Source organism: Lissotriton vulgaris, chromosome 6 (assembly GCF_964263255.1).
Source record: "Lissotriton vulgaris chromosome 6, aLisVul1.2, whole genome shotgun sequence".
Taxonomy (NCBI): domain Eukaryota; kingdom Metazoa; phylum Chordata; class Amphibia; order Caudata; family Salamandridae; genus Lissotriton; species Lissotriton vulgaris.
Genome location: NC_141694.1, coordinates 444146530 through 444174088, shown reverse-complemented (window position 1 = coordinate 444174088; position 27559 = coordinate 444146530). Strand labels below are relative to the sequence as shown.

Genomic DNA, 27559 nt, shown 5'->3' with positions numbered 1-27559 from the left:
ATTGCTGGGAAGGTCTAATACCGGATAAAAGTGGTTTGGAGAAAATCGGAGCATTATTTTTGTTTGCACTTTTGATCACTTGCCTGTCTTTGGGGTGCTGTTTGGCGGGCTTTTAGGTTGTTGTGGATGGGTTTTGGGGTCAGGATCACTGCTGGCACAGTCTAATGTGGATTGCATTTGTTTTTCAGGAAATCCATTGTGGAAAAGGGAAGTTAGGGCCTAGCTGCACAGCGCGTTTGGACATAATTCCAGGTAGTAGGCCCATTTGTGCTTTTTGCCAGTTTGGGGGTGTTCTGCTTTTTTGCGGGTGGCTGCAGGGGTCTGGGGCCATTGCTGGGAATGTTTAATACCGGATAAAAGGGGTTTGGACCAAATCGGAGGTGATAATTTTTTGTGTTTGTGCTGACTTGCTTGTCTTTAAGGTGCTATTTGGGGGGTTCCGGGTGTTTGTGGGTGGGTTTTGGGGTCTGGGAGCACTGCTGGGTATGAATACTTTTGATTGCAAGAGGTTTGAAGCAAATCCATGGTGGCAAAGGGCAGTTAGGGCCTAGCTGCAGAGCGGGCGCGGAGTGATTGTGGAAATTTGCCTGAAAATGTCAAAGTCCCCATTTTTGTAGTTTTGCTGTTTGGGGGTCTGCTACTTGTTTCCGCCTGGGTTGACGGGTCTGGGGCCATTTCTGGGAAGGTCTAATACCGGATAAAAGTGCTTTGGAGAAAACCGGAGCAGAAATATTTTTTGCGCTTTTGATCACTTGCCTGTCTTTGGGGAGCTGTTTGGTGGGCTTTTAGGTTGTTGTGGGTGGGGTTTGGGGTCTGGGAGCACTGCTGGCACTGTCTAATGTGGATTGCATTTGTTTTTCAGGATATCCATGGTGGAAAAGGGGAGTTAGGGCCTAGCTGCACAGCGCGTTTGGACAGAATTCCAGGTAGTAGGCCCATTTGTGCTTTTTGCCAGTTTGGGGGTGTTCTGCTTTTTTGCGGGTGGCTGCAGGGGTCTGGGGCCATTGCTGGGAATGTATAATACCGGATAAAAGGGGTTTGGACCAAATCGGAGGTGATAATTTCTTTTGTTTTTGCTGACTTGCTTGTCTTTAAGGTGCTGTTTGGGGGGTTCCGGGTGTTTGTGGGTGGGATTTGGGGTCTGGGAGCACTGCTGGGTATGAATACTTTTGATTGCAAGAGGTTTGAAGCAAATCCATGGTGGCAAAGGGCCTAGCTGCAGAGCTCGCGCGGAGTGATTGTGGAAATTTGCCTGAAAATGTCAAAGTCCCCATTTTTGTAGTTTTGCTTTTTGGCTGTCTGGGGGTCTTCTACTTGTTTCCTCCTGGTTTGACGGGTCTGGGGCCATTGCTGGGAAGGTTTAATACCGGATAAAAGTGGTTTGGAGAAAATCGGAGCAGAAAAAAAAATTGCGCTTTTGATCACTTGCCTGTCTTTGGGGTGCTGTTTGGTGGGCTTTTAGGTTGTTGTGGGTGGGTTTTGGGGTCTGGGAGCACTGCTGGCACAGTCTAATGTTGATTGCATTTGTTTTTCAGGAAATCCATTGTGGAAAAGCGGAGTTAGGGCCTAGCTGCACAGCGCGTTTGGACAGAATTCCAGGTAGTAGGCCCATTTTTGCATTTTGCCAGTTTGGGGGTGTTCTGCTTTTTTGCAGGTGGCTGCAGGGGTCTGGGGTCATTGCTGGGAATGTCTAATACCGGATCAAATTGGTTTGGAGAAAATCCATGCTGGAAAGTGTTTTGGCACATTAACTTAGGGCTCGTTAGGGTTAGCAATATCAGCAGGATTGCATGTGTTTCAGGGTGTTCTAGATTTTTGTAACTGAGTTCTGGTGTCTTAGAGCACTCATGGGAATGTGTAATTTTGGTTGCAAGTGGTTTGAAGAAAATCCATGGAGGGTAAGAGGGGATTTGGGCCTACTTTACTTTCAAAGTACGTTTTGTTACCATTTTCTACTAGGCCTCGTTTTTGGGGATCTGATTGGGGTCTTCTAGATTTTTGCGACTGGGTTTAGTAAGGGTCTGGGAGCACTGCTGGGAAGGTCTAATTTTGTTCTAAAACACAGTTTACAGTACACCTAGCTTGAGGGGAAAGATCCGCTAAATTAATTCGCCCATACTTATTTATCCTTCAAAAGGAGACTCAGACAGAGTACGCACTTTCAAAAATATTGTACTGCCTCTTAGGAAACTCAAAGTGTGACTTTTTGCACTACACAGCGTACATACCTTATATTTATTTGTCAGCGGTGTTCTAATATCACTTCCTGTTTTTCCATCAATAATTGCTATTGCTAATGCGAAGTGAAGGGTGACTATCTTCTACCTGGTTGACAAAAACTTAGTTCTCAATTTGTAAGTCTTCTTAACAGTAAAATGTACTTGTACTGTACAACATATACACCCCTGCAGCCAGCCTACTCTGCAATCTCAATAAGTAAGGAATATATTAGCTTAACACTGCTCGCCACTACCGTGGCATCCCCCACAGCAGTTCCTGCTGGCACCGCATCTGCCCCTGGAGTGACCACTGGTGGTGGGCTGTGCCGACGGTGTTATGTCTAGAAAATACATTTAATATTTTGGATGCCATATACACCATTCCATATTTGTCTAGGAATTAAAAAATATGTTAATAAATAAACAAATGTAATTATTTGTGACTCTCTAGTCTAAACTGAAAATTCCCCTTTCGTACGGGGAGGGTGTTTTTTATTTATGCTTAAACATAACATGCTGCACTTTTTGGCACAACTGGTGAATGCTTGCTTTTTAACACGCACCATTTTTCTCATAGCAGACAGAAGCTTCCCTTCTACGAACAAGAGCAATATGTTACTTGGATACGTCATCATTACCACCAAGACTTTAAGCTCCAACCAGGTGAGGGCTCTCCCATAATTAATGTGTAAAATCAGCCACTGTTGAGTTTTCAAGAGTTCCCCGTTTATCTTATATGAAGTTGATTTTAATAAATGTTTTTATATAATGCACAATTGAAATTTAACATACCGAGTACACACAGAGCTAGTTGTTTTACTTTTAATAAGGCTTTAAAACTTACATAGACACTGTGGTTTTTGGTCATGAGTGAGAGAGCGAAAGGGTTTGCAATCTGCAAGGATGAGTCCGTGTCTATGAGAGGTTGGGACTCTGACTCCCTAGTCTTATGTTCTGGGTTGTATAATCATTGGGGATCATCGCTGCATTCGGGAGCTAAATAATGACTCTGACACACTAGCTAGTCAGTAAGGAGATTAGGGGTTCAACTTCTGTTATGACTGAGGTATTGGAAAGTATAACTGTGCCTACTATCACCAATGCCCTATTTCTTGTCCATTGTTCTGTTTGTGCAGAATGGTCCCTGCAACAGTAGTAGTATGTCCTCCTATCCAATCAAAAAGTAAACTAGTATCTTATTCTTGGTGGCCATTGACATTTTGTTGTTGGGAATTGTCAAAGCATAAACTTTAAGAAGACTTCAATAGCCATTATGGACAACCCGGAGGACTGCACTCAGTGCCTAGAGCTATTTCTGAATAGGAGTTTTGTTTTAACACCTTTTGCCAACTGTGCAAGCTTAGCTAGCTACACAGACAGACTAAAAAAAATAGTCATAAAAGAGACAGGATATGAATTTAGAAACAGTCTACAAGAAGATCAAAGACGATTTAGGAAAAAATAGAATTATGATGAACGTTTGGAATAAATAGGTGCTGTAAAAGTTAGGGAAGTATAATTATTAATATTAACAGGAACACTTACTGGAGACAGCAGAGGACACCTCAGCGGACGGATCCTGGCCTACCTGCTCCGTCGGTGCCACTACCTCCCCTGTCCTCTTGCCCCTGGGAGGAGCTGATGTACATGAAAGAAAGACACAAACATGGATGATTGTTGTCAACCAAATCAAACATTTCAAAACAACAATACCAAATTATTTCGGGGAACTAGACAACAATTGCACTACATTTATTAACCTATCTGATGTGGTCTACTAGGATATTTGTATTGCTGGATTCGCGGACCGTCTACTTGGAAAGTTATGTAACTCACTAAACCAACTACAAAAATGTTCTACTAGGACTGGCAGGCAGCACTCCGCAGCACGCAAAGTGACAGACACAGTCCGCCATGATTGCAGACCACTAAAAAGTTTCCTACTAAATAACCTGCCATAATATATACTCAAACTATCAATCCACCACCACTATCTCTTCTTAGTGGCAGGATACAAAGGAAGGACTGGACTTGAGTCTCTAGTGTCTAGCATTATGTAGTTATGTAAAATACACTCATACATAATCACTCAGGCCAAATGAGCACAAAATTGAAAACAAGTAAGCATAGTAGCACCGCCAGTGAGCAGGTGAGCACCTGCAATCACAAAAGCTTTTGAAACATAATTTACCTGCAATTTAATCAACAGCATTCTTGCTCTTTGGAAAATAAATATATTTGCAATTTCATTACACAGAGCAGAAGACAACAAAGTCATGATTAAATAGCTACTAGTAGTCACCAAGCCCAGGGATCTCCATGGTAAGCAGGTCGAGCAGGTCGTGTTCCCGGTTCATTATGTCCGACCACCGGTGCGTCACCTGGTTGTAGGTGCGCCGGACCCCAGACTCCCGATACATAGCCCGGCACACCTTACCCCATAGCTGGCGATGCTCCCAGAGGCCATACCCAGTACCGGGGCTGCCGACTGCTGCGAATGTCTTGGGGAGGTGGCGCTGCACGAAGAAGACCAGTGTGGCCACCTCCACTGCGCTGAAGATCTCCCTGGGATTTATAGCCTCCCCCCTTAAGTGCCCGCAAGGGAGCCGGCTACGGGGTGCGGGACCCTTCTCCTTCAGCTTTTTGCCGGCTCCCTTTGCCATGGTCCTGGACAGTTAAAGGAAAATAAAAAATAGGAAAGAATAGGGAAAAAGTAAGTAAAAGAAAAGAGAGTTAAAAAAAGTAGTTTTAAAGTAACTAAAAGTGGAAAAAACCACAAAATATAGATGTTCAAAAATAGAGTGATATATAATGAGTAAAACAGATTTTAAAAAAGGTCAAACAAACAAAGGATTACAAACATTGAAGGAGTATTGAAAAAGCATGCCCAGAACCATAGCAATGAATGAAAAACAAGATGGCCTGGCCCATTGCGACCACATGGGTAAGTTTGTGCGATATTTCCCCTGCGAGTACGCAAAAAAAACGGATGCGAACACGCAATTGTGCCCGCACGTAGGAAATGCACAAAGCGAGCATGCAACTAGCGCCGGGAAATGGAAATACGCAACGCGAACACTGAAAACAAGATGGGTGTGCCCATGTACGACCGCATGGGTACCTTTGCGGTAGCCGCGCTGAAAAAAATCTCGCGAACACGCAAACAAAAAATCTGCATCTTCGCAAAAGTTTCAATTTTTAGATGTAGTCCAGACAGAACATGTATTTCAGGGTTTTCTAATCCTGGCAAAGTGAATTTCCATGACTGTATGTCTGTATGTTACTTTACATGAAGGAGAAGTATGTGCATTCCTGTGCATCCACCCATGGATTTTGATGGAAAACCAGATTTACTAAAGTCATTAAACCTGGATTTGCACCATAAAGGTGCTCCTACCTGAGGCAAGTATAACGAAGGTGATTTCTCCTTGTCAATTTATCTTTGCATGTGTGATGCATTCTCGTATATGCAAAAAAGAATGTGCCTCAAATAATTGTTTTTGTGCAGGAAGGTAGGCCTACACCAAACAAACACAATCCAGTTGACAATGCAGACACCTTTGCCCTATGGCACACAGGGGTCTGCTTCGGCACTAGGCAGCCACAATTATGCCAATGCAGGGAGAGAGCACAACAGTACCATATCTTTGTAATGCATTACATCAATTTATCTTGCTGGAAAGATGAGTAAATTTGACTGTGGATGCTAAGGTCTAGACGATGTGCAGGCAGTGGTTGAACTGTTCGATGTCAACAATAAAGGAGACATTCAAGCAGGGGACATGCAGTATGGGGTATATGCATGTTCTTGTTCATATTTTAAGTATTTCTTATGGTTTAGGGAAGATATTTAAGATGTTAAAGGGCTGTTTACCAACAAGTATGCCATTTTTTCACACAAAAAATCACAAATCACATTTAACTAATAAACCACATTTAAAAAAAAAAAGAAATAATGTCACAAACTCACATCACACTATTTCTTTAAGCCTTTCATAAGGATTATTCATTGTTCGCCACTTACTCAACTTAACCTTTTAAACAAATGGATCAAAGACGATTTCCGACCACACTCTTGACAAACTTTGCATTAATTTCTACTCATTCCTCAATTTGCCACCTCTGTGGTTGGAGTGTGTTGTGTCTCTGATCAGAAAATGGATAAAGAGACCCAAACAAAATGGTGCTCCTGTAATAGCAAGATGAGTCATATTACATTTACATAAATGTGGGGTATGTGGATAATATATCGGATAGGAAATATCAAGTTGCAGAAATATCAGAAAAAAAGTATTGTGATACTAAAATATCAAGATGCAGAAATATTGTTGTCAAGAATATATGTTTTTCAGCTAAGTGTTATAATTTCCAATAATATTGGTGTTGTTATTATCACTTTGAATAATATAGTACAAAACTGTAGTTTTTTAATTATCTTATGTTAGTTCATATATTATTTATTGTTTGCATAATTGTTAATAATCTCTTTAAATATAGTTTGTAATTTTAAATGATTGATATGTTTTTAATTTATTTGCTAATACTAAATGATATTGTTGCAGCGGGTGTAGGGTGTGAAGTTAATTATAATAATTATTACATTATTATTAAATATTTAATTCATTAATAAATATGAACATTGTCTAATAATTATATTTTTCATGTAATATTTTAGGTGTGGGCTGCTGGGTTTGCAGAAGTATAGGGTGGAAAGTTAATTAAGTAATAATTAACAATTAATTAACAATTTCCTATTAATTATTCAATTGAATATTCATTATTTAAATTGTGTAACCATTGCATTGTTTTAATATATATTATGTGTAGACAGCTGGGTTCTTAGGAGTATAGGGTGGGAAGTTAATTAATATTAAATAAGGTAATAATTAATTATTAAATTATCAATTAATATTTATTTGGTTATTAATTGTGTTATATTTATATTTATTTTAGTTATAGTTAGGCGGACACAAAACGGTGACATCAGTAATGTCATCAGTGATGTCATTTGAGATGTCATCAGTGATATCATGGCTGATGTCACTGACCATGTCATCATTGATGTAATATGTGAGGTCCTAAGCAATTTATTTTGAGGACGTAAGCTATAGTTTGCCGAGCTAACTATAACTATAACTGTTGAATTTCTCTGGTTTTGTATGGGTGAAACTATAATGCCCCTGTAACCTTTGTTTTTTCAGTGAATTAATACGGTTTTTTAATTTTATTTCCTAATTATAATGACCCTGTTACATTTGATTTTTTTCTGTGAATTTGTATGTTTTTAAAAATGTTTTTTCCTAACTGTAATGTCCCTTTAACCTTTGTTTTTTTCAGTAAATTTCTATAGTTCTTTGAATTAAAATATTATTAGAATAACATAGTCTTAACCTTTGTTTTTTTACTTAATGGCCATAACTCTTTTAATGACATTTAGTAAGTATAAAGTCTCTCTACTCTTTTCGAAAATATTTTTTTCTTATTTTTCATACTGTACTAGATTGTTTACAGGATGCGTGCTACGAACACAGTCTTTCGCCAATCCCACTGATTAATATAAATTTACACATTATTAAAAAATAAAGAATATGCAGATGTAGATTAGCACAAAAAAGGTGAAAGTATTAATTCAGCAGAAAAAGAGAATGAGAAAGTACTCTAAATGATACAAAAATAATAAGTTGAAACCTGTGACAATAATGCAAAAGGTAGGAAAGGATATACTGCATAGAGTTAAAAAATAAATGGCAGATGACTGATAATCTAAGTAAAAAATAAAGAATATGCAGATGTAGAATATCACAAAAAAAGGTGAAAGTAATAAATCAGTAGAAAAAGAGAATGAGAAAGTACTCTAAATGATACAAAAATAATAAGTTGAAACCTGTGACAATAATGCAAAAAGGTAGGAAAGGATATACTGCATAGAGTTAAAAAATGATGGAAGATGACTGATAATCTAAGTAAGATGTAGAAAATAATACCTTTTTTTGCATACTGTTAATAGTTTATGTATAAAAATTATAAATGTGTTTCTTTTTTTGTAAGTAAAATTTGGAATCTGTGGATGTCCAATGGAACCTCAGGGCTTCTTCTGTTCCAACTCTATGTTCTTTTGGGGCATTCACATGATAGCAATGAACTTGCGGATCTGATCTGCGGATTTGGGGAAAAACTAAACAAATATTTTAAGGGTATAGGAATTTTATAATTACATTACAGTATTAGTTTGAAGATATTTGAAACTTTTAAGATATTTCTGATATGAGCTGTTTTATTACTATGCAAATCTGAGGATTTGCTGCAAAATCTGCGGAGTTGCTCGAAAATAAAAACCTTCATTTTCATAGGATCCTCATGATCCACACACAAACCTTGGTAAACCACACCCAAAACAGCCACTTTGATGTTGGGTATTGGGGAAGTAAGATTGAAAGCTGATTGGCGCCTTTCATTATGGCAGAAGCAAATATATCACCTGCTGTAGCTCCAAAAGAGGAAGAAGGAATAGAGGAAGAAGAAGTTACTTTCAGCCAGAAGGAAAGTGATATCTGGTTCGGGTTCCTTGGGCCTTCTGGTGAAAAGACAACTATGACCAGGTATGTGGATTGCAAGTTGTGTGGGAAGCAATTCACCAGAGGTACCATGAAAAAGTATAGTTATGGCACATCCTCAAAGTAGAAGCACATCAAGAGTAATCATGAATATGCCTATCTTAGAAAGCTGAAGAAGAAAGCACCATTTTGTAGAGAGACAGGAGCATCGCCATCTATGTCCGACCAACCTTCAGGAAATACCAGCATTGCACAACTTCTTCAGAATTCAAAGACATGGTTGTTCACTGTTCCAAATGTCAAGACTGTGTTGAAAAAAATATTATGACATTTTCACCATTTTGAAAAAGGTGAAGGGGCATCGATGTGAATTTCTCCTTGTTTGCTTTCTTTTATAAAATCACAAAGACATGTGCTAATGTAACACAGTGGAAGTAGCTCAAGTGACAGAGAATGATGAAGATGTACCATCATCCAACTATCTGTGAACTTTAAATAGCAATTTGCCCAAGATGTCATTTGGAAATCTGAGGACCATATTTTCTTTTTCAAGAAATACAACAGAGACGTCTGGTAATTTTGTTTAATTTTTTACTCCTACAAAACAGTTGGGATTTTTCATAAGCAACAGTCGTGCATCGAATTTTACTCTCTGCCTATTTACTATTAGAAATAGAGCATTTTTCTCTGCAATTTTAAATCACTACATCTTCCTTAATAAGCTGTATCAGAGTTGGTAATATTTTATAGCTGTATGAGTGTAATAATAAATGCATGTGCAAGTGTCTTACTACACATGTTACTATGTATCTCGGTGTGTTACAATATGAATAAATATGTGCATAGATGTGTCAGTGTATGTGTTAATGTGTGCCTACCACATGTGGAAATATATATTTTAGTGTATGCTTTTGGTGTATTACAATATGAATAATTTAATGCTGGGTCTCCTAGCATATGCATCTGTTTGTGACTGTGTATGTCAGTGTTCAAATAAGCATTTGTTGATGTGTCAGTATATGTGTTCCTATGTAGTTGGATGTGTCTCTTTAGAAACAAAGTATGTACATGGTTGTGCCAATTTACCTGTCACTGTATCTCTCAGTGTAACTCTGTATGCATTATAGTGTTGCTATGGTCTGTCAGTGAATGAATGATGGTGTGTATGGGTGTGTCAGTGTATATGTCAGTGTGTCTGATTGTATCAGTGTATCGATAGATGTGTTCCTTGCTATTTCAGTGAGTCAATCAGTGTGTTAATAGATGTATCAGTGTATGTATCACTGTGTGCCTGCCTGTGTAAATGTATGTTTAGGTGTATCCCTATATGTGTTTATGTATATGTAAGTGTATGTTTTGGATTGTAAGGACATGAATAGGTGTGTTCCACAGTGTGAATGCATCAGTGAATGCATGTGTGTGTTTCAGTCTCTTACTTAATGAATGACTGTGTCTATGGGTGTACAGTTTATATGCGAGTGTCATTTTGGGAGAGTCAGTGTATATGTAGGTATTAGGCTGCCTATCTCAGTGTATCAAGTGGTGTGTTAGTGGGTATGCCAGTCTATGTAGCACTGCAAGCTTACCTGTGTCAGTGTGTATCTAGATGTCTCCCTCCTTGTGTCAGAGTATGTCTAAGTGTTTGTGTGGGTCTGTCACTACAAAAACAACTGTATTCCTGGATGTTTCAGTGTATGCCTTAGTGCATCTCTGATTGTGTCACTGCATGAAAGAGTATGTGCATAGGTGTGTCAGTATGTATCACAGTGTATGCCAGTGTATTTTAGTGTATGCATCAGTGAGTCCCTGGGTGTGTCAGTATATGCATCTCTGTGTTCATGGGTTTACCAGTGTATGTATCAATGTGTAATATGTAATGATTGAGTTACACTGTCAATGCATCAGTGTGTGGAGGGGTGTGTTAGTATATCTATTAGTGTGTGATGTGGTGCCTGAGTCTGTGTATGCGTGATTAAGTGGGTAAGTCAGTTAATGCTTGAGTGTGTGCATGACTGTGCCAGTGTATCTATTACTCACTCCTAGGGTGTATCAGAGTGCGTATGAATGAATGTGAGTATGTGTTACTGAACAGATTGTTGTGTTTGTGGATTTATTGGTTTATGTATGGCTGTGTCCTAGATTGTCTCACTATGTGTATGAGTGAGCTGGTGTATATATGAAATAATGCCTCAATATGCGTATGGGTGTGTTAGTGCGTGCTTCAATCAGTACCTGGGTGTGTTAGTGTATACATCAACTTTTAAGTGGCTGTGTCAGTGTATACATCAGTGTGAACCTGGAGAAGAGAAACTATTACAGTTTTGGACAAATACATTTTAGAGAATTATAAATACTAAAAAACAATAAGGTCAAAACAATGACAATCATAATAAAGCTAAAAAACAATGCAGCAGATAGACTTAAAAAATAGGTAAAAAAACAAGTAACAATGACACCTAATATAAATAGAATACCAAATGTATTTGAACAAAACAATTAACCAGCATTAATAATTTACATATAACTGTTATAACTCCTTCAATTGCACATAAATATATTTATATTAACTATTTTAACAGTAAAACTTAGAACATATTGAAAGCTTTTTTTAATGTGCAGACTAATTCAAAGAGTCATTTATTAATAAAACTAACATTTTCATTTCTATTGGTTCGAGTTTAAAGACACCCAAATTCTGAGAACACCACACCCCAAAAAAGTCACTTTGATCCTTTGGAACTGTTTTTGTCCCTTCTGGAGAAAAAAAGCCAGTGCCAGATATGTTGGATGTAAACTGTTTGGGAAATAGCTTTGCAGAGCTAGTATGGAAAAGTACAGTTATAGCACATTCTCAATGTGCAGGGACATCAAAAGCAATTAATAATGTGCATATTTAAGAATGGCGAAGGAGAAAGCAACATCTTCTACTGACATAGGGGTGTCATCATACACGGCCAACCAACCTTCTACAAATACCAATGCAACAACTTGGGCTGGAAAAATGGTTATTCATTGTTCTAAATACTAACAACTTGTTTCACAAGAAAATGATGACCGTATCACCATATTCGAGAAGATGAAGAGACACTGGTGTTAATTCCTTTTTGTTTCTTTCGTTTTGTTGTTAAAGTACAAGCATGTGTGCTAATGTTACAGTTGGTAAGACATCAGAAATTCATCAAGTTTCGGAGAAGCAGAAAGATGTGCCATCAGCCAACCATCTCTGAAAATTAAAATTGATCAGCCAGAATTGTAGTTTAAATAGTGGGTCACCCAAGATGTCACTTGAAAATAAGAGGACATTATTTTCTTGTTGAAGTTGTAGAAGAGTCTAATTTGTTAATTTTTCACCTTCTTTGTTACTCTGATTTCTTAGAACATTCACTACTTTGTGAAAGACGTACTCTTTCCTTTATTGAACTTGATGTCAAAATTCAATTTTTAAATAAGACTGCACTCTCATCCTCTATTTTTACAACATATTTTTTTGAGAAACTGAGAAGCTACTGAGTACTCTGACCACCTTCTCTTTTTTCCTCTGCACATCCTCCACCTTATTTTCTTTGTCTTTCTTTCTTTCACAATATCAGGTTGTCAAATTTGTCTCAAGAAAGCACAAAAAAACCAAGCAGAAGAATGATAAACCACTCTTATACCAGGCAACCAGTAATGACACTCTATTCACCTTTGTTTTCAGGGATACAGAGACTGCAAACAAATAGAAACATTGATTTCATTTTATTTCCTCTCCTTACTAATCATACAGTTCTTCTGAATGATCACATTTCTTAACCCTTTGTTTGACTCCTCTAAAGAGACCTCAACTTGGCAGCGAGTTTGGGTGGGATCCACAAATTTATGGAGGAATCCGGTGTGCCAGTGCTGTCCCTGTGTAACCACATGGAGAATCCACAAATCCACTCTGTAAATGGAGATCTTTTGTAAAAATTATTCCCAAATACTACACTTACACACCAATTCATAACAAACCCTAAATTTAGACCCAAACAAGTCGTATTCACTATTTCTCGTATAAACAATGTCTGCTCACATTAACATTCTAACCTTTTTTTCTTCCCTTCCCGGTACTCCTGCAGATCTCTTTCTATGGTAACTAACAATGTAATATTCTCTGTTAGCAGTAGGTCAGAAGTTCACAACTGTCTCTACAGCAGCATGCTAACTTCCTAGCCAAATTTCACAGGTCAGGTTGAGTGTATACAATTACATACATATTCCTCAAAATCAATCACACATGTTTCTATTTTAAATTTATTGCACAACCTATTTTTAGTCACTACCTTATTTACACTGTCCAATGAAATGTGTTGTATTAAACTTTACTTGCCAGAGTTATTTGTTAATGACATCACATTGAAAACTACCTCATTGAGCTGCAGACGTCTCTGTGCTAATTCTCCATTCTTCAAAAAGGTTAGAGTGTGGATTGTGGGTAACCGCTTGTGCTCTAGGAGAGGGATTTTGCTAGACATGGAGGTATTGACAGAGAACTTGGTTTGCCTAATGTTGATATTAATTGATTTGGCTAGAAAGGGTTAAAGGGACATCAATTGCTTCAATTGGTTGAAAGGATTATGGAGAAGCATCATCAAGACCTCATGATTTTTCACTGTGGTGGCAATGACCTGGGCACACTGACGGGTAGGACTACAAATTATAATGAAGACTAACTTTGAACAATTAATGCAACTTTTATCTCACATTGCCTGGTGTTTTCTAACATATGCTAGAGGCAGAAATGGAACTGGTCTTCTGACTTTTGTCCACAGATACAAAAAAAGCCAGAGAACATGTTAATAAAACTGTTTCAGCATTCTTCAGAGACCATAACATGAGCTCTGTCTACAATAATAACCTGTGATTCAACATGCATGGAAACTACAGAAGAGATAGTGTTCACTTCACAGATGAAAGCAACAGAGTGTTTCTGAACAACTTAAAACCCTGCAGTTGCCTAATATGTAGTCATCATACACACACACAATAAACACAACAGCTCTTCTAACAGCTACCCCATGTTCCAAACAGTTGTTATTTCTATATCTAAATCCTCTTTTTAAATCCATTTGTCAAATCTGTGGATCCCTCATGGATTTGCAAAGCAAAAGCAAATTTTCAATGCAAAAGATCACATTCAATATTTCTAGAAAACGTTTCTGAAAGCATATCAGGAAGGGATAACATAGTATAAATGGCTGTGACAATATTTGTATAGGTATGTGAAGGGGTGTTACAGTATCTCTATCAGTATGTGAATGGGTGTATCAAAGTCTGTATGGGATTTTCAATGGGTGTAACTGTGTCTGAATGAGTTTGTAAATGGATGAGACAGTAACTGTTTACATACGGGAATGAGTGTCACATTGTATGGATGGCTTTGTCAAAGCAAGTCACAGTCCTTATGGCTTTATAAATGGGTGTGACACTGTTTATGGGTATTTCAATGGGTGTGATAGTGCCTCTATTGGTTTGTAAATGGGTGTGACCGAGTCACTGTGGGTATATGAATTAATGGGATGGTGTCTGTTTAGGTGCATACATGGGTGTAACAGTGGCTGTATAAGTTTGAGAATGGGTGTGACAGTGTCTGTATGGGTTTGTGAAGGGGTGTAATAGTGCCTATATTAATATGCGACTGGGTGTTACAGTAGCTGTTTGAGTATGTGAATGGGTGTGATCAGTGCCTCCATGGATTTGTAAATCGATGTGACAGTATCTTTATGGGTTTGTCAATGGATGTAACAGTGTCTGCATGGGCTTGTAAATGGGTGTGCCAGTGTCTCTATCGGTATGTGCATGGATGTGAGAGTGTCTCTTTCGGTATGTCACTGGGTGTCATAGTGTCTGTATAGGTTTCAAACTGGTGAGCCAGAGTCTGTATAGGTATGTGAATGGGAGTAACACTGTAAATAGGTAGACTGTGTCTTTATTGATATCTGAACAGCTGTTGAAGTGTCTCTATGCATTTGTAAATGGGTGTGACAGAGTCCATGGGTATGCAAATAGCTGTGACAGTGACTGCTTAGGTACGTGAATGGGTGTGAATGTGTCTCTAGGGGTTTATGAATGGGTGCAACAGTTTCTATTTAAGGTCGTGAATAGGTGTGACAGTGTCTAAAATGGTTTGTGGATGGGTATGGCACCGTGTATATGGATTTCTGAATATGTGTAAAAGTGACTGTAAAGGTTTACAAATGTGTGTGACAGTGTCTCTACGAGTTTGTGAAAGGGTGTGACATTGTGTGTATGGATTTCTCAAATAGTGTAGCAATGAACGTATAGATTTGTGAATGGGTGAGGAAGTTCTTGCATGAGTATAAAAGTAGGTGGGAAAGTTTCTGAATATGTATGTAAGTGGATGTGACAGTATCTTTATGGGTATCTGAATGGGTGTGAGAGTAAGTCTAACTGTAAACAAATATATATAGTTTCCCCCCACTCGTGCTAAATCTACAAATCTTTTGCAAAGTTACATGGGGGGCCCTGCTGAACCCTGCGAGAAATCCGCGTATTTCGCGAGTTGGCAAAAAATAAATGTTTCCACATTTCTGACCCCAGGACAGATCCTCACCCCTCTTTTATAACATGTACAAGGGGTCAGGAACCCTCTTACCTGGCCCCTTCATTAAGTTTACCAAAACATTTTCAGCCTCAAAGACTGTTTCTCCCAAAAATAAAATGGCGGCTGTATCTTTTCTGTGAAGATACGGCCAGCCAATCAGAAGCTTGGCAGTGCACATGAATCCGCGAATCACCAGCGAATGAATACTCAAGTAATCCACGTCCCCAGATATACAAATTTGTTCTCCAGTTAATATCTTAAAAGAACTGAACAGATTTACACCAAATAACAAAAAGTATGATCTGCTTACCAACATCTTCCTTCTTGCCAATCTTGGTATGTTTCCTTCCAGCGGTTTGGGTTGTAGGCTTGTTCAAAATTCCAATGGGAATTAACATGAGAAAAATGTGTTTTCGGACCCACACTTGTTTCTCGGGCCCCGCGCCACAGATCACCCCACATATTGCCAAACTCCATCCGACATACTGGGCAAATTTTGGGGGAAAATTTCATGGAGATTTAGCAAGCGTTGGCAAAGATATAGGACCTTGAATTTGACTACTTCCTGAGCAAGCTAGGTCCTAACTATAACTACCTATTGGTGACTGCCAGTAGATAATATGTGCTTTTTATAGTTGTAAATTTAAATACACCAAAAATGTAATACAATGTAAAATATTTTTTACAATAATAGTGCTATATTGTATTTATATATACATATAGATATACACTCATATGTGTGTATGTTTATATAAGTTTCTAAGCTGAGGAAAAGGTGTGGAGCAGCAGCCAGGGCGCCTGACTCTGGAACACAGGAGCTCACAGTTCGATTTACGGTGGCAAGTGAACTCAGCACCATGTGTCTCTGGGCAATAGCTCACTAAATCTTCCCGACGGCCCACAGCTCCCCGACACCCTCAGAAAATTGTTTGTGCTTTACAAATGCTGGATTTCTTTGGATTTTCATTTCATTATTATTTTATATAGTATTGCATGATACTAACATTTATTTAATTTACATTATATTAAACTTATATATCAAAGTATTTAAAAGTTACTATTTTGAACTTTGTTTAGATTAAAAAAATATATGTGTGTATGTTTTTAACAATATTAGTGTGAAATCACATTTTTCTTAAATATCTTTGTACTTACCTTTATTAATTTAGGGAAACAATATTTTTGTAATTGATATTTTGACACACTATTTCTGTATCATGATATTGTTGTGGTCGATATTATGTTAGTGATCCAAATGTGGTATACTTTTGTGCCCGTCTCTATCTTTAATTTACAGCACAGTGATTTTTTCGTACATGGTTAAAAAACTGTTATCACTTTTTAAGGCTCAGAGCTTGTGCAACAAAAGGCCAGGTTTACACACTCACCCAAACCACCTCTCAGTGCCATATTTGGGTGAGTGCCCTGATGGCAGCAAAAGTAGAGTGAGGTCAGGGGTGCCTCATGCAGTTCCAGCGTACTGCACACACCACAATCACCCTTACCATTCCTCGGAGCCACAGCCTAAAATCCGAGGGGGTGCTCCAGTGGCAGTAAAAGCAGATTGCGGTGAAGAGTATCAAGTCAAGTCAAAGATTATGTTTTTTTAGATAAAAATCTTTAAACAAATGTAAAGGCATAGCTACATGATTAAAAATGTTCTACAAAAAGGTAATAAAAGTCATTACAGATAACAATATTCCACTATAGTTTAAAAGAAGACTTACACACACTTTATACATCTCTTATAAAACAGTTTTTAAAAACAACCTTTTGTTTTCTCTTAGACAAGTTTGTGTGGTTTAAATATTTTAAAATGTCTTTAAATTACCCCTGGCTATTTTGTGGACTCTAGACTACTTTTATGAATTTCCCTAAAGCAATAGCAATTTCAATTGAGGGCAGTTCTGTTAAGAGGTTGACCACCTGTGCCCTTGTTCTTATAGCATATTTTAGAAATATTGGGCGTAGACACATTTTAAGCTCTTCTAGTGTTGTTAGGCAGTCAAGAATGATATGCATCAGATCTCCTTTGGTGCCCAAATTACACCTACAACACCCTTTGTGATCTAAAATTTTTAATATAAAGTCTTTAATTATTAACCACGGATTGATCCCAATTCGCATCCTTAATATCTCCTGTCTATACCAGCGATTTGGTAGAATGTCTAAGTAGGGGAACCAGTTTCCCATTGACCATGAGTGCATCATAAATTCTATTGATTTTTTCTTTGCAAGGTATCCCATGTCAGTCTTTCTGGATACTTCTTGCCCATTAATTTTCAGATCACTCTTAGTACACACTATTTGTTGGGTCTTTTGGCACATCTCCACCTTTAGTCCTTCACAAGCCTGCATCATTCTTTCCCTACAGGCTTTTGCCCATTTTAGTTCACTGGTTTCCATCTCTTTTCTACACCACTGTGCAATTTCTTGCCCTTTTGTATTTTCCAATCGTTTCCAGAATCTAATTAACACAACTTGTACTTCAACCCCACAAGACTTAGTTCCTATTTCCATTCTTATTGCTTGGACCATTGAGGATTGGGGTAGGGATAAAAGGCTTTTCAGTCATTTCCCTTCCTCTAGGTCCCAGACTCCTTTGCCACCCAAATAGTGGATTTCTGCACCGTAGAGGATTTGTGGGGGTATCATTGCATTAAAGGTTTTTAATAATGGACGGTGTGACATATCCCCATACTCCCGATTAAACATTTTTAATCCACAGATTGATGTATGTGCTTTTGATTTTTGGGCTTCCAGATGAGTATGCCAGTTTAATGTTATATCGAACCATATACCTAGGTAACGATATTCATTGACCGTTTCCAGTTTAAGATCACCTAAAAACCAATTAAACTTAGTTGCCTTTTTACCAAAGCATAACATTTTCGTCTTGTCTAAGTTTACTATTAAAAATTTCCTAACGCAATATTCATTAAAAGATTTCAGCTTTCTTTGGAGGCCTATCTCTGTCTGGTCTATTATTACCAAGTCGTCTGCATATAGAAGGCAGGGCACCTTTTTTCCGTCCATATCGGGGCTTGCACTACCTTCAACCTCTAAACAGGCGGGTAGATCTGACAGGAATATGGAGAATAACTGTGGGGCCAAAACACAGCCCTGTCTCAGGCCGTTTGCAATTGGTATTTTTTGTGTTAATGACCCCTCAGTGTCTCTGATTACCTGAGCCCAATTGCCTCGGTGTATTTCTTTTATTATTGTCAGAAGATCTTTAGGGATATTTCTCTTTATGAGAGTTTCCCACAGGCAATCCCGATCTACTGAGTCAAACGCTGCTCGGAAGTCAATGAAACAGAAGCACAGCTTGCCGTTTTGGTCCGTTGACTTCTTCGCCATTGCCCATAGTGCGAAACCGTGATCTATCGTGGAGTGCCCCTCTCTGAACCCTCCCTGTTCAGTGGGTACAATTGAAAACTCCTCGACCCACGCATTTAGTCGGTTTAGCACAATTTTTGAGAGTACCTTCTCTCCTACATCCAGAAGGTTAATCAGTCTGTAATTTTGCGGTGAAGAGTATCAAATCAGGTCTAGGTTCATGCACACACCATACTAAATCACATCACCACTCAGGGTTACATCCAGGGGTTTGAGGGAGTGTGTCAATGGCAGCAAAGGTAGCATGATGTACGAGTGTCCAATGTAGGTCAGGGTTTAAACACATACTTTACTCACCCATACCAGCTCTAAAGTCACAACCAGGGATCTGGAGGAGTGCTCCAATGGCAGCATAAGCAGAGTACAGCTAAGGGAGTCAGGCACGGTTCTGGGTTTATGCACACACTCCACTCACCCATACCAGCATTCAAGGCCACAATCAGGGACTTGGTGGACTGCTCAATGGCAGACAAAGTAGAGTACACAAGCAGTGATGAATCCAAGTCGAAGTCTATGCACAGACCCCACTCAGCCGTAGCAGGACAAACGTTGAGTGAAGAGAAGTATGTCCAACACAGGTCCAGGTTTAATGACACTCCCCTTTGGTGTTTTTGAAGTCACAGTCTCTGTTCTTTCACATTTCACATACAAAATGCAAAGACGTAACATGTATATGACAGTGCTTCGTCTCACAATTTTAAGTTGGCTCACTCATGTACTTTCATGAGTACATGCATATGCGTGATGGCGACATATCAGGAAAGTAGCTTATTAATGTGGGAGGGGGAATTCTATATTAGGGTGATATTTGAATATAGCGGTGCATTTGAGATGCCATCCCCAGATTTAAACAAGGCCCAAGCATGAGATGTTATAACTTATCTATGAGCCACATGACAATAAAATAAATTTAAAAAACAAGAGGTGAATCACGATAGAAAGAATTCTCCTTCTTACCACTTGCCAACACTCCCTCCCCTTTGTAAGGTTCTAGTTCAGCTAAGGCACTGCACACATTGTTTTTTTATGAAAAATATAATCACATAGTAAAAGTGTTTGTTCTGATAACCTCATTGAGTGTATGACTCTGATTCTCCTTCTGACAATCACCGCCCATACAAATATTTGCCATTGGGTGTTGGACCTATCAAGTACCCAAATACATAGTCTGCATGAACGATTGTTCCTATTTACAATAAAGAAGTCAAATGTCAGGCTGTGTCATCTGATACATTGCTGCTTATTCTTCTAAAATGGAGATTATGTAAAGTGAACTAATTAACAATCTAACTGGGCTGAAAGAAAGGCTGAACAATGATTTTTTTCTAACACACAGTATAATAGAATACATGTAAATGATATGTTACTAATGTATCAAACTATATCAGCAGTTAAGAAACTCCAAATTAGGGGGTCGATTACGATGGCGGTGAATCCGCATCATCCGGGCCGGCGGAAGCCACAGCCGGCCTGGAGGATGCGGATTCACCGCCTTGGTTCGTGAAAACACCACCCGCCACATTACGATGGCGGTGGGATCAGCGGCGGAAAGCAGGTCTGTCCGCCGCTGATCCGCAGGGTGTGGACCGGAATGTGGTGGCGGTGTCTGCAAGACATTACCAGCCACATTACAATGGGTGTGGGAACATGCTTTTCCGCAGCGGCGTTTCCGCCGTGGAAAAGCATATGGACCTTTGCTTCTGGGGGCCCCTTACCCAGGGTGTTGGGGGATGCGGGTGCACATGGGGGGTACCTATAGTACCCCCCTGAAGTTGCATGCCCAATGCGGCAGGAACCGCCTGCTGCTCTGTGCATGCAAATGCACAGCATGCACTTTTAACTTTGCGGCGGGTGCTGCTTCAAGCAGCACCTGCCGCAATGTTAAATATACGGGATGTGACCGCCGGTGGCACCGGTGGCGGTCACATCCTAATTCCTACGGAGGGAACGCCGCTGCGGACGGTCCTTCCACCTCGCAGTGCCGTCTGTCCGCCATCATAATCGACACATACGTTTTTTTTTTGTAATTGTGAAGTATGATGACAACAAATATTTTAATTGGATCAAAACAAATCAAGACACTTTATATGATGATACGCCAATGACAAATATTCACCGAATTGCAAATGCAACTGATTATCATTTCTGCGCGATATAGTTATCATTAAACTAGTATGTCTGTGCAAAATTAGTGCCCATTACAATGTGCAGTCTGTAAATGACAGTGAGCTACTACACCAACATTTAGAAACATATTTGTGACAATTTGCTCAAAAATGCACCACAAGTTACATACTAGATCCATACCACTCTCTTGCAAAATGGGCATGGCTCGTTTGCTACACTTGTTTTTTGTGTGATGCTTGGATTTTTCACAATCCCTACAAAGTCAGTGATGTAAGTAGATGGCAGCACCCCATATGTGTGAAATTGTTCCAGCACCACTGGCAATGTGTAGCTTTTATTTCTTCTTTAATTTCTATTCTGGTTGTTTATTTCCATTATGCTCCAAAGCTTGACAGGTAGCCAGGGTGCCATCCTGAAGGAGGACTCAAGGCATGGTTCACAGTTTGGCAAACAGGTTACTCTGTAACAAATGTGATACATAGCCAGTCTGCAAAATTTCAAGTGCCATAGAATATAATGGACTTGTAATATGGTGGATGGGATATCCGTCACATTTGTGACAGAGAAACCGGACCCACCAAACTCCACATCAGGCCCCTAGTCTGGCTTTTCCGAGTAGCAAAAGAATTTGTACTAAAGTAACGGATGTGCAGGAGCAATTTTATGCCTTAGAAGCATAAGAAGTGTTAAAAACAAGGCGTTTTATTAAAAACATTTGTGCCTGAAGAGGAAAAACCCATCCGCCACGGGTCTGACACAAGCAATCATTGCGATTGCCCGTCAGACACAGCCAGCATCCATAAACTGGTGGTGGTGCCTAGCAGGCACCGCCCGCCAGATTAGGATGCTGCAATCTGCACGCCTTTGAATGCTGGTTCCTCCGCCATTCAAAGGTTGGCGGAGATTGACTTTGAGGGCCCATTGTGGGTCCCCTTGTGCATGGGCACTTTGTTTTGGGTTTGAGGGGCACCTATGGTGCCCCCCTTCGTTTCCCTGCACCAAGTGGCAGGCACCTCTCTGTGCCTGTCACTTGGTGCAGGGAAAAACAAAACGTGCACTTTTAACATTGCATAAGGTGCTGCAGCTATCAGCACCCGCCGCAATGTTATAACTGCATTTTACGGACGCCATGGTGGTGGATGCATTGTAATTAGTAGTGCGGGACCCCCGCCATATAGGGAGGCGGTCCCTATCCACGATAGTAAGTGCAACTGGTCTAACACATCTTTACCCCATTATACTACTTTGCTTTAAAGTACCGTCACAAGATTATTCTTTTGTGTATGCAAACTACATACAGGGTAATGATCACTCTAAGGCAATAAAATCACGTGTAGGTTTAAGTATTTATAGAAGATTAACTCATCTACAGAATGCAGCCTAAAGCAGTGTGACACCCATGCAAGATATGAGTAAATTATGCTTGGATATTGGACCGGAAATTGCTGGCATTATGGCTTTTGGTCGAATTCTTGAACAATAATCTTACCCGTGGCTGATTTTCTTTTAGGTTCACTTTTGAGAGAATATCCCATAGCAGCCAGTTCTCAAACGTGGTTCTAATTGTTATACACCGCAGTACAATATAGAACGAGGTCTACATTTAGCAGTTGTCTTAACTTGTTAGTATAGCCACCATATACAATAAAGACACCAGAAGGAACACTAGAAGCAATCCTTTCATTAAAAAAGACTGATCGCGAAAGGTATATTTAAAATGCTAAAAGTCCGATGAGTCATTGAAAATGTCTTATGAATTCTAAATTAAGCATCTTCTGAATTGTGTGGGATAATTTATTAATGGATGGCCATAGTTATTAGCTTTGTAATAATAAAGAAAACATCGTATTTCAACACTTTTCTATTTAGATATTTTTAATAATGTGTTATCTCATTGTTGTCGATAACCAAAACCATAGGGGAAATGGAAGCAATACCATATGCATTTTAACCCATTGATGATATCACAGAAAGAGACATCATATAACTGTAGCCTCAAAGATATGACAGGATGTTACCCCACACATCTTCTGCCAAATGAGATACGGATCTCAATAAAAAAAATAACACAATGAAGGCAAATGTGCTCTACAGAAGGAGACAAAAGGCAAAAACGGGAGCTTCACTCTCGATATTTGAGAAGTCAGGACAACCCTCTAACCATATATATAAACCAGATGCTAATTTGAATTACCATTATGGATCCTATGCGTTTGTAACATGGTTGTTTAGCCCAGCATGTTTGTGAAATTGTTACCTTGTGGTCTATGACTTTCTAATGTCCAGAAACAGGAGGCGTGGCTTAAGTCTTCGGCAAAGCTGAATACCAGTTATTTCTTGAAGGAGATATTTAAGAAATGCCTTTGTAACATACTTTATATAGCAGTCTCAATGGTCGCTTACCGTGCTCCATATCTAGGATAATGCGTCTGGCAAGCGTAACTTTCATGATTGACTCTCCATGCCCAGTGGTAGAGACGGCGCCTGCAATATTGTCAGCATATCCCCCCGAACCTTAAAAGAAATTAATGTAAACCTTATAGAGTAATGGAACGGCCTGCATTCTAAAATGTTATTGCCATTCACATAATGCCATTTTTTATGCAGATAATCAATTATTCTCTTATTTGCCAGGATTCCAGAAATAAGTTCCAGCATTACATATTTACAATAACCCGATATGTAGAAGTGATATTAAGGCTCTAGTGAGTAGTATGCAGGGAGCAAAAGGGGGGTATATTGTGCAATCATTCAACAGTCTCTTGTTGCTGTACTGGTGATAAATGGACTGTTTTCCAGCCCTCTCACTCCTATACTAATGCAACAGAATCTTGAAGCCATACAGTAAAAACAATTACTTGTATTAATATAGCCTTGCAAACAGCACTAGTGCACTTTTTAACCCCTTCTCCGCTGGGCTAATTCCCCCACTGTGCTGGGGGGGGGGGGGGGGGCGTGCAGCACCGCAGTGCTCATGACGAGCATGCAGCAAGGTGGTCCTGTGCTCATGACGAGCTGAGCTCATCACAAAGAAGCCAGTTCCAAAAGAACTCCCAGCACAGGATGGGAATTATTCCCACGTGGGCTCGGCGCAACGGTCATGACGAGCTGAGCTCGTCATGAGCACCGAGCGACAGCACCTCATAACGAGCTGAGCTCGTCATGAGCACGAAACGTGTTGAGAAATATATGTATCATGTCCCAGTTTATGGTATTGAATTGACCGACCCCCAGAAGAACAAAAGGTTGTGTGTCGCAGGGGATGTCAGCAGTGAAAGTTTAACTCACTGGCCCATCTTGTCTTCAATCAATCATCTATTACCAATCGTGGCTTTAAAGAGTTAGGGCACAGATGTGCTGTCCTTCTTTTACATTGGATGGAACTTAGCAGTCACTGTTTGTCTGTCTTACTTGTCAGAAAGTGTCTGTATGCAGAGAAATGTAGTAGGGGGAGACCTCTCCTTGTGGACTGTCACATGACTTGAGCGGAATGCTGTTTGTCAGCTGGCTGGTCCTTATATTTTTGTTGGTAATACTGTAGTACAATTGATGAAAGGCATAGACTGTCAATATAGTCACTTCTCTCCAACTTTTTTTTAAATACATTTTTTATTAGCTTTTCAAAAACGTACAGTAACAATATGAGGCTAATAACTGTGTTACAACTTTCTAGTACGCAATACATGATATATCATCTCCCCCCACATTCCCACTGGCTCAGATCATTGCATATATAAACTGATATAACATTACATTAGTGTCAGTTACATTGGACCAATATTCTACATTCATGAAGAGTCTTGAGAGAAATAAAGTCAGTCTTTTCCCCCAAATGTACCCCATATCGTCTTTATCAATATTTCACTGCCTCTCTAATATAGGGAGGTAATTTATCTGGTGTCAACAGTAATTTCTGCGGGCATTGCTGCCCAAGCCTAATATCATCCTACAGCTTTACATCCATACTTATCTGTGTCATGTAACACCCCTCAGCGTTTATCCATTCAGCCATGCCTTTTAACCAATCTTCAATTTTCGGTTGCATAGGAGCTAACTACCCTATCACAATCCTGCGCTTTACCAATAGCGGCCCCAGGATAAGGGATTTCCTGCCTAATTTGTTTTCTTACGAAACTGAATATGTCCCAGCAGGCACTGGCTCATCTCCCTGGGGATCTCCCACCCCATGGCTATGATGAGCTTGAGTATCGAGGACTGCTAGAATCTATCTATATTAGTTCATCTCCATAATATGTGCAAAAAATCAGCAGCTTGTCCCCCCACACCTGGGGCAGTCCATCGACTGGTCAGGGTTCATGGCCTGCCACCTACTGGGAGCAAAATATACATCAACCAGGCATTGGTGGAAGTGGTCTTTACCACCTCGTGGATTGTTTCCAAGGCACTCACCATAAGGGTTGTTTCAATGTGTACCTCCCATCTACTCTGCACTAATATTGTGACTGTGGGAGCATCCTCCCTCAAGGCCCTGTATATGTGTGAGACTAAGTTCCTGCCCCTAGCCATAACCAGCAGGGCTTCCAGGGTCTGGGAAGTCCATGACGATTCGGGGAACATCAGCCAAACCTATGTTAACAAATTGTCGGAATTGCCCTGTCCCAAGCTGAAACACCGCCTTGGCGTCTACCAGAGTAATAAACTGGTTGTATAAATACCCCAGCAACTCACAGCTGCCTTCTCGCCATTATCAAAGGGACATGGACCCGTTCAATATTTATAAATGGGTGCAGTGCCCAGATACTCATATCCAGTGCACACCGAGCCCTCATCAGCACTGACTTAACTTCCCGCTCCTATTCCCCGCAAAGCATTCGGACTACACAGGGGAAGCGAGCCGGTGCCCTTGAACCCATCATCTTAATTGAAGGCGCTGAATACTAGCCGCACGTGCCCCGCAGCAGCCTACGTTCCCAATTATCGCATTTGTTCAAAAAGTGGACAGCGTGTTGGAACTGCGCAGCCATATAGTAATACTCTAAGCAGAGAACTTCCATTCCCCCTCCGCCATGTGTGCTTCATTGCCGCCAGGCTGACTCTTTCCCTCCCAGTGTCCCACAGTAACCCACAATCAGTTTGTCCAGATTTATGAAGATGCACCTGTGCATGTCAAACAGAGTTCCCTGGAAGAGGTATAAGCACTTGGGACGCATTACCGTCTTTACCCGGTTGGAATTACCCATCAAAGACAGTTGAAGGGTGTTCAAGTAATTTATGGTGTGCGTCAAGCCATTCATTACCCTACCCATGTTCGCCTCCTTAAAGTCCTGAGCCCCGTCTGTAATTCAGATCCCCAGATACCTGGCCATCTTCGGTTCCCAAGGGAGAGCAAGAGATGGCAGGTCATGCAAGTAGCATCTTCCATCGTGACTCCTATCACTGACTTGATGAACGCTTCTTTTTCCCAGGGGTCGGTGCCACCAAGCTGGAAGACAGCCGTGGTTAAGGCTCTGTTAAAAAAGCCTAACTTGGATACAGCTGAACTGGCAAATTTTAGGCCCATATCTCTGTTGCCATGCCTTGGTAAAATCGCTGAGAAACTAGCGAACTATCAATTGTCAGACTTCTTGGAGTCGAATGGCCGGCTCCGAGATTCGCAGACCGGATTTCGTCCAGGCCAGGGCACTGACACTGCCCTTCTGGCAGTCGTAGAAGAAGCCAGACGCATTATGGATTCAGGAGGATCAGTGGCAGTGATCCTCCTGGACCTTAGTGCGGCGTTTGACACCGTCAATCATCAGGTGTTGATTCAGCGGCTGTCAGAAGTAGGCGTGGCAGGGGCTGCCTTGAAGTGGCTTAGGTCATTTCTTGACGGGCGCTCATATCAGGTTTGGGAAGGCAGCAACCGGACTTCATCTATCCCCCTCCAGTGGGGAGTGCCACAGGGCTCTTCTCTTAGCCCAACATTATTCAACGTATATATGGCCCCCCTGGAGGATGTGGTGGCCCCGTATAACATCAAGATCATCAGCTATGCTGATGATACTCAGCTAGTGGTCGCCTTGTCACAACTGGTAGAGAACCCCGATCTGCTGCACTCATGCCTTTCGGAAGTCCACACCTGGATGGACGAATCAGCCCTCAAGCTGAATGGCTCTAAGACAGAGATAATGATGTTAGGAAATAAAGCCCCCCTCTTCCACTGACAAGCTGGCCGAGCAGTATGGGTGACTTCCCCAGCTTGAAAGAGGAGATTAAAAGCTTAGGGGTCTGGATGGAACAAGATCTCTCGTTCAGGACTCAAGCAAAAAAAACGGCAGGAGTCTGTTTTGCCCTGTTACGTTCAACACGTAAAATCTTCCCCCTCCTTACATTTCCATCTAGGAAGCTGCTGATTCAGGGGCTGATATCATCACGACTCGATTACAGCAATGCCCTCTTTTTGGGTGCCCCTGAATTCACTTTTAACAAACTACAGCAGATACAAAATGCGGCGGCCAGACTGCTTATGGGTACGCCTAGAACTGAGTCAGCCAGACCCGCCTTAAAGGCACTGCACTGGCTTCCAGTGCGGGAAAGAGTAAAATTTAAGGCACTTTGTACAGCACACAAAATTCTTCAGGGAACAGGACCCCCTATTTTGAAGAATCTAGCTGTGCCTTACAAAGCGAACAGAACGCTGCGTTCCGACCATAAACATCTCCTCCTAGTTCCCAGAG

General features: G+C 40.3%; 1 protein-coding gene across 2 annotated transcripts in view; it reads right to left on the bottom strand.

Moving 5' to 3' along the window:
* LOC147707445 (isoaspartyl peptidase/L-asparaginase-like) overlaps nucleotides 1-27559 on the bottom strand; it is a 1215953-nt gene that overhangs the window by 154063 nt on the left and 1034331 nt on the right. For both annotated transcript variants that reach the window (XM_086926453.1, XM_086926454.1), the window contains exon 6: nucleotides 23286-23396. In XM_086926453.1, the coding sequence (XP_086782579.1) occupies nucleotides 23286-23396 (111 nt within the window). The remainder of the gene's footprint in view (nucleotides 1-23285; nucleotides 23397-27559) is intronic.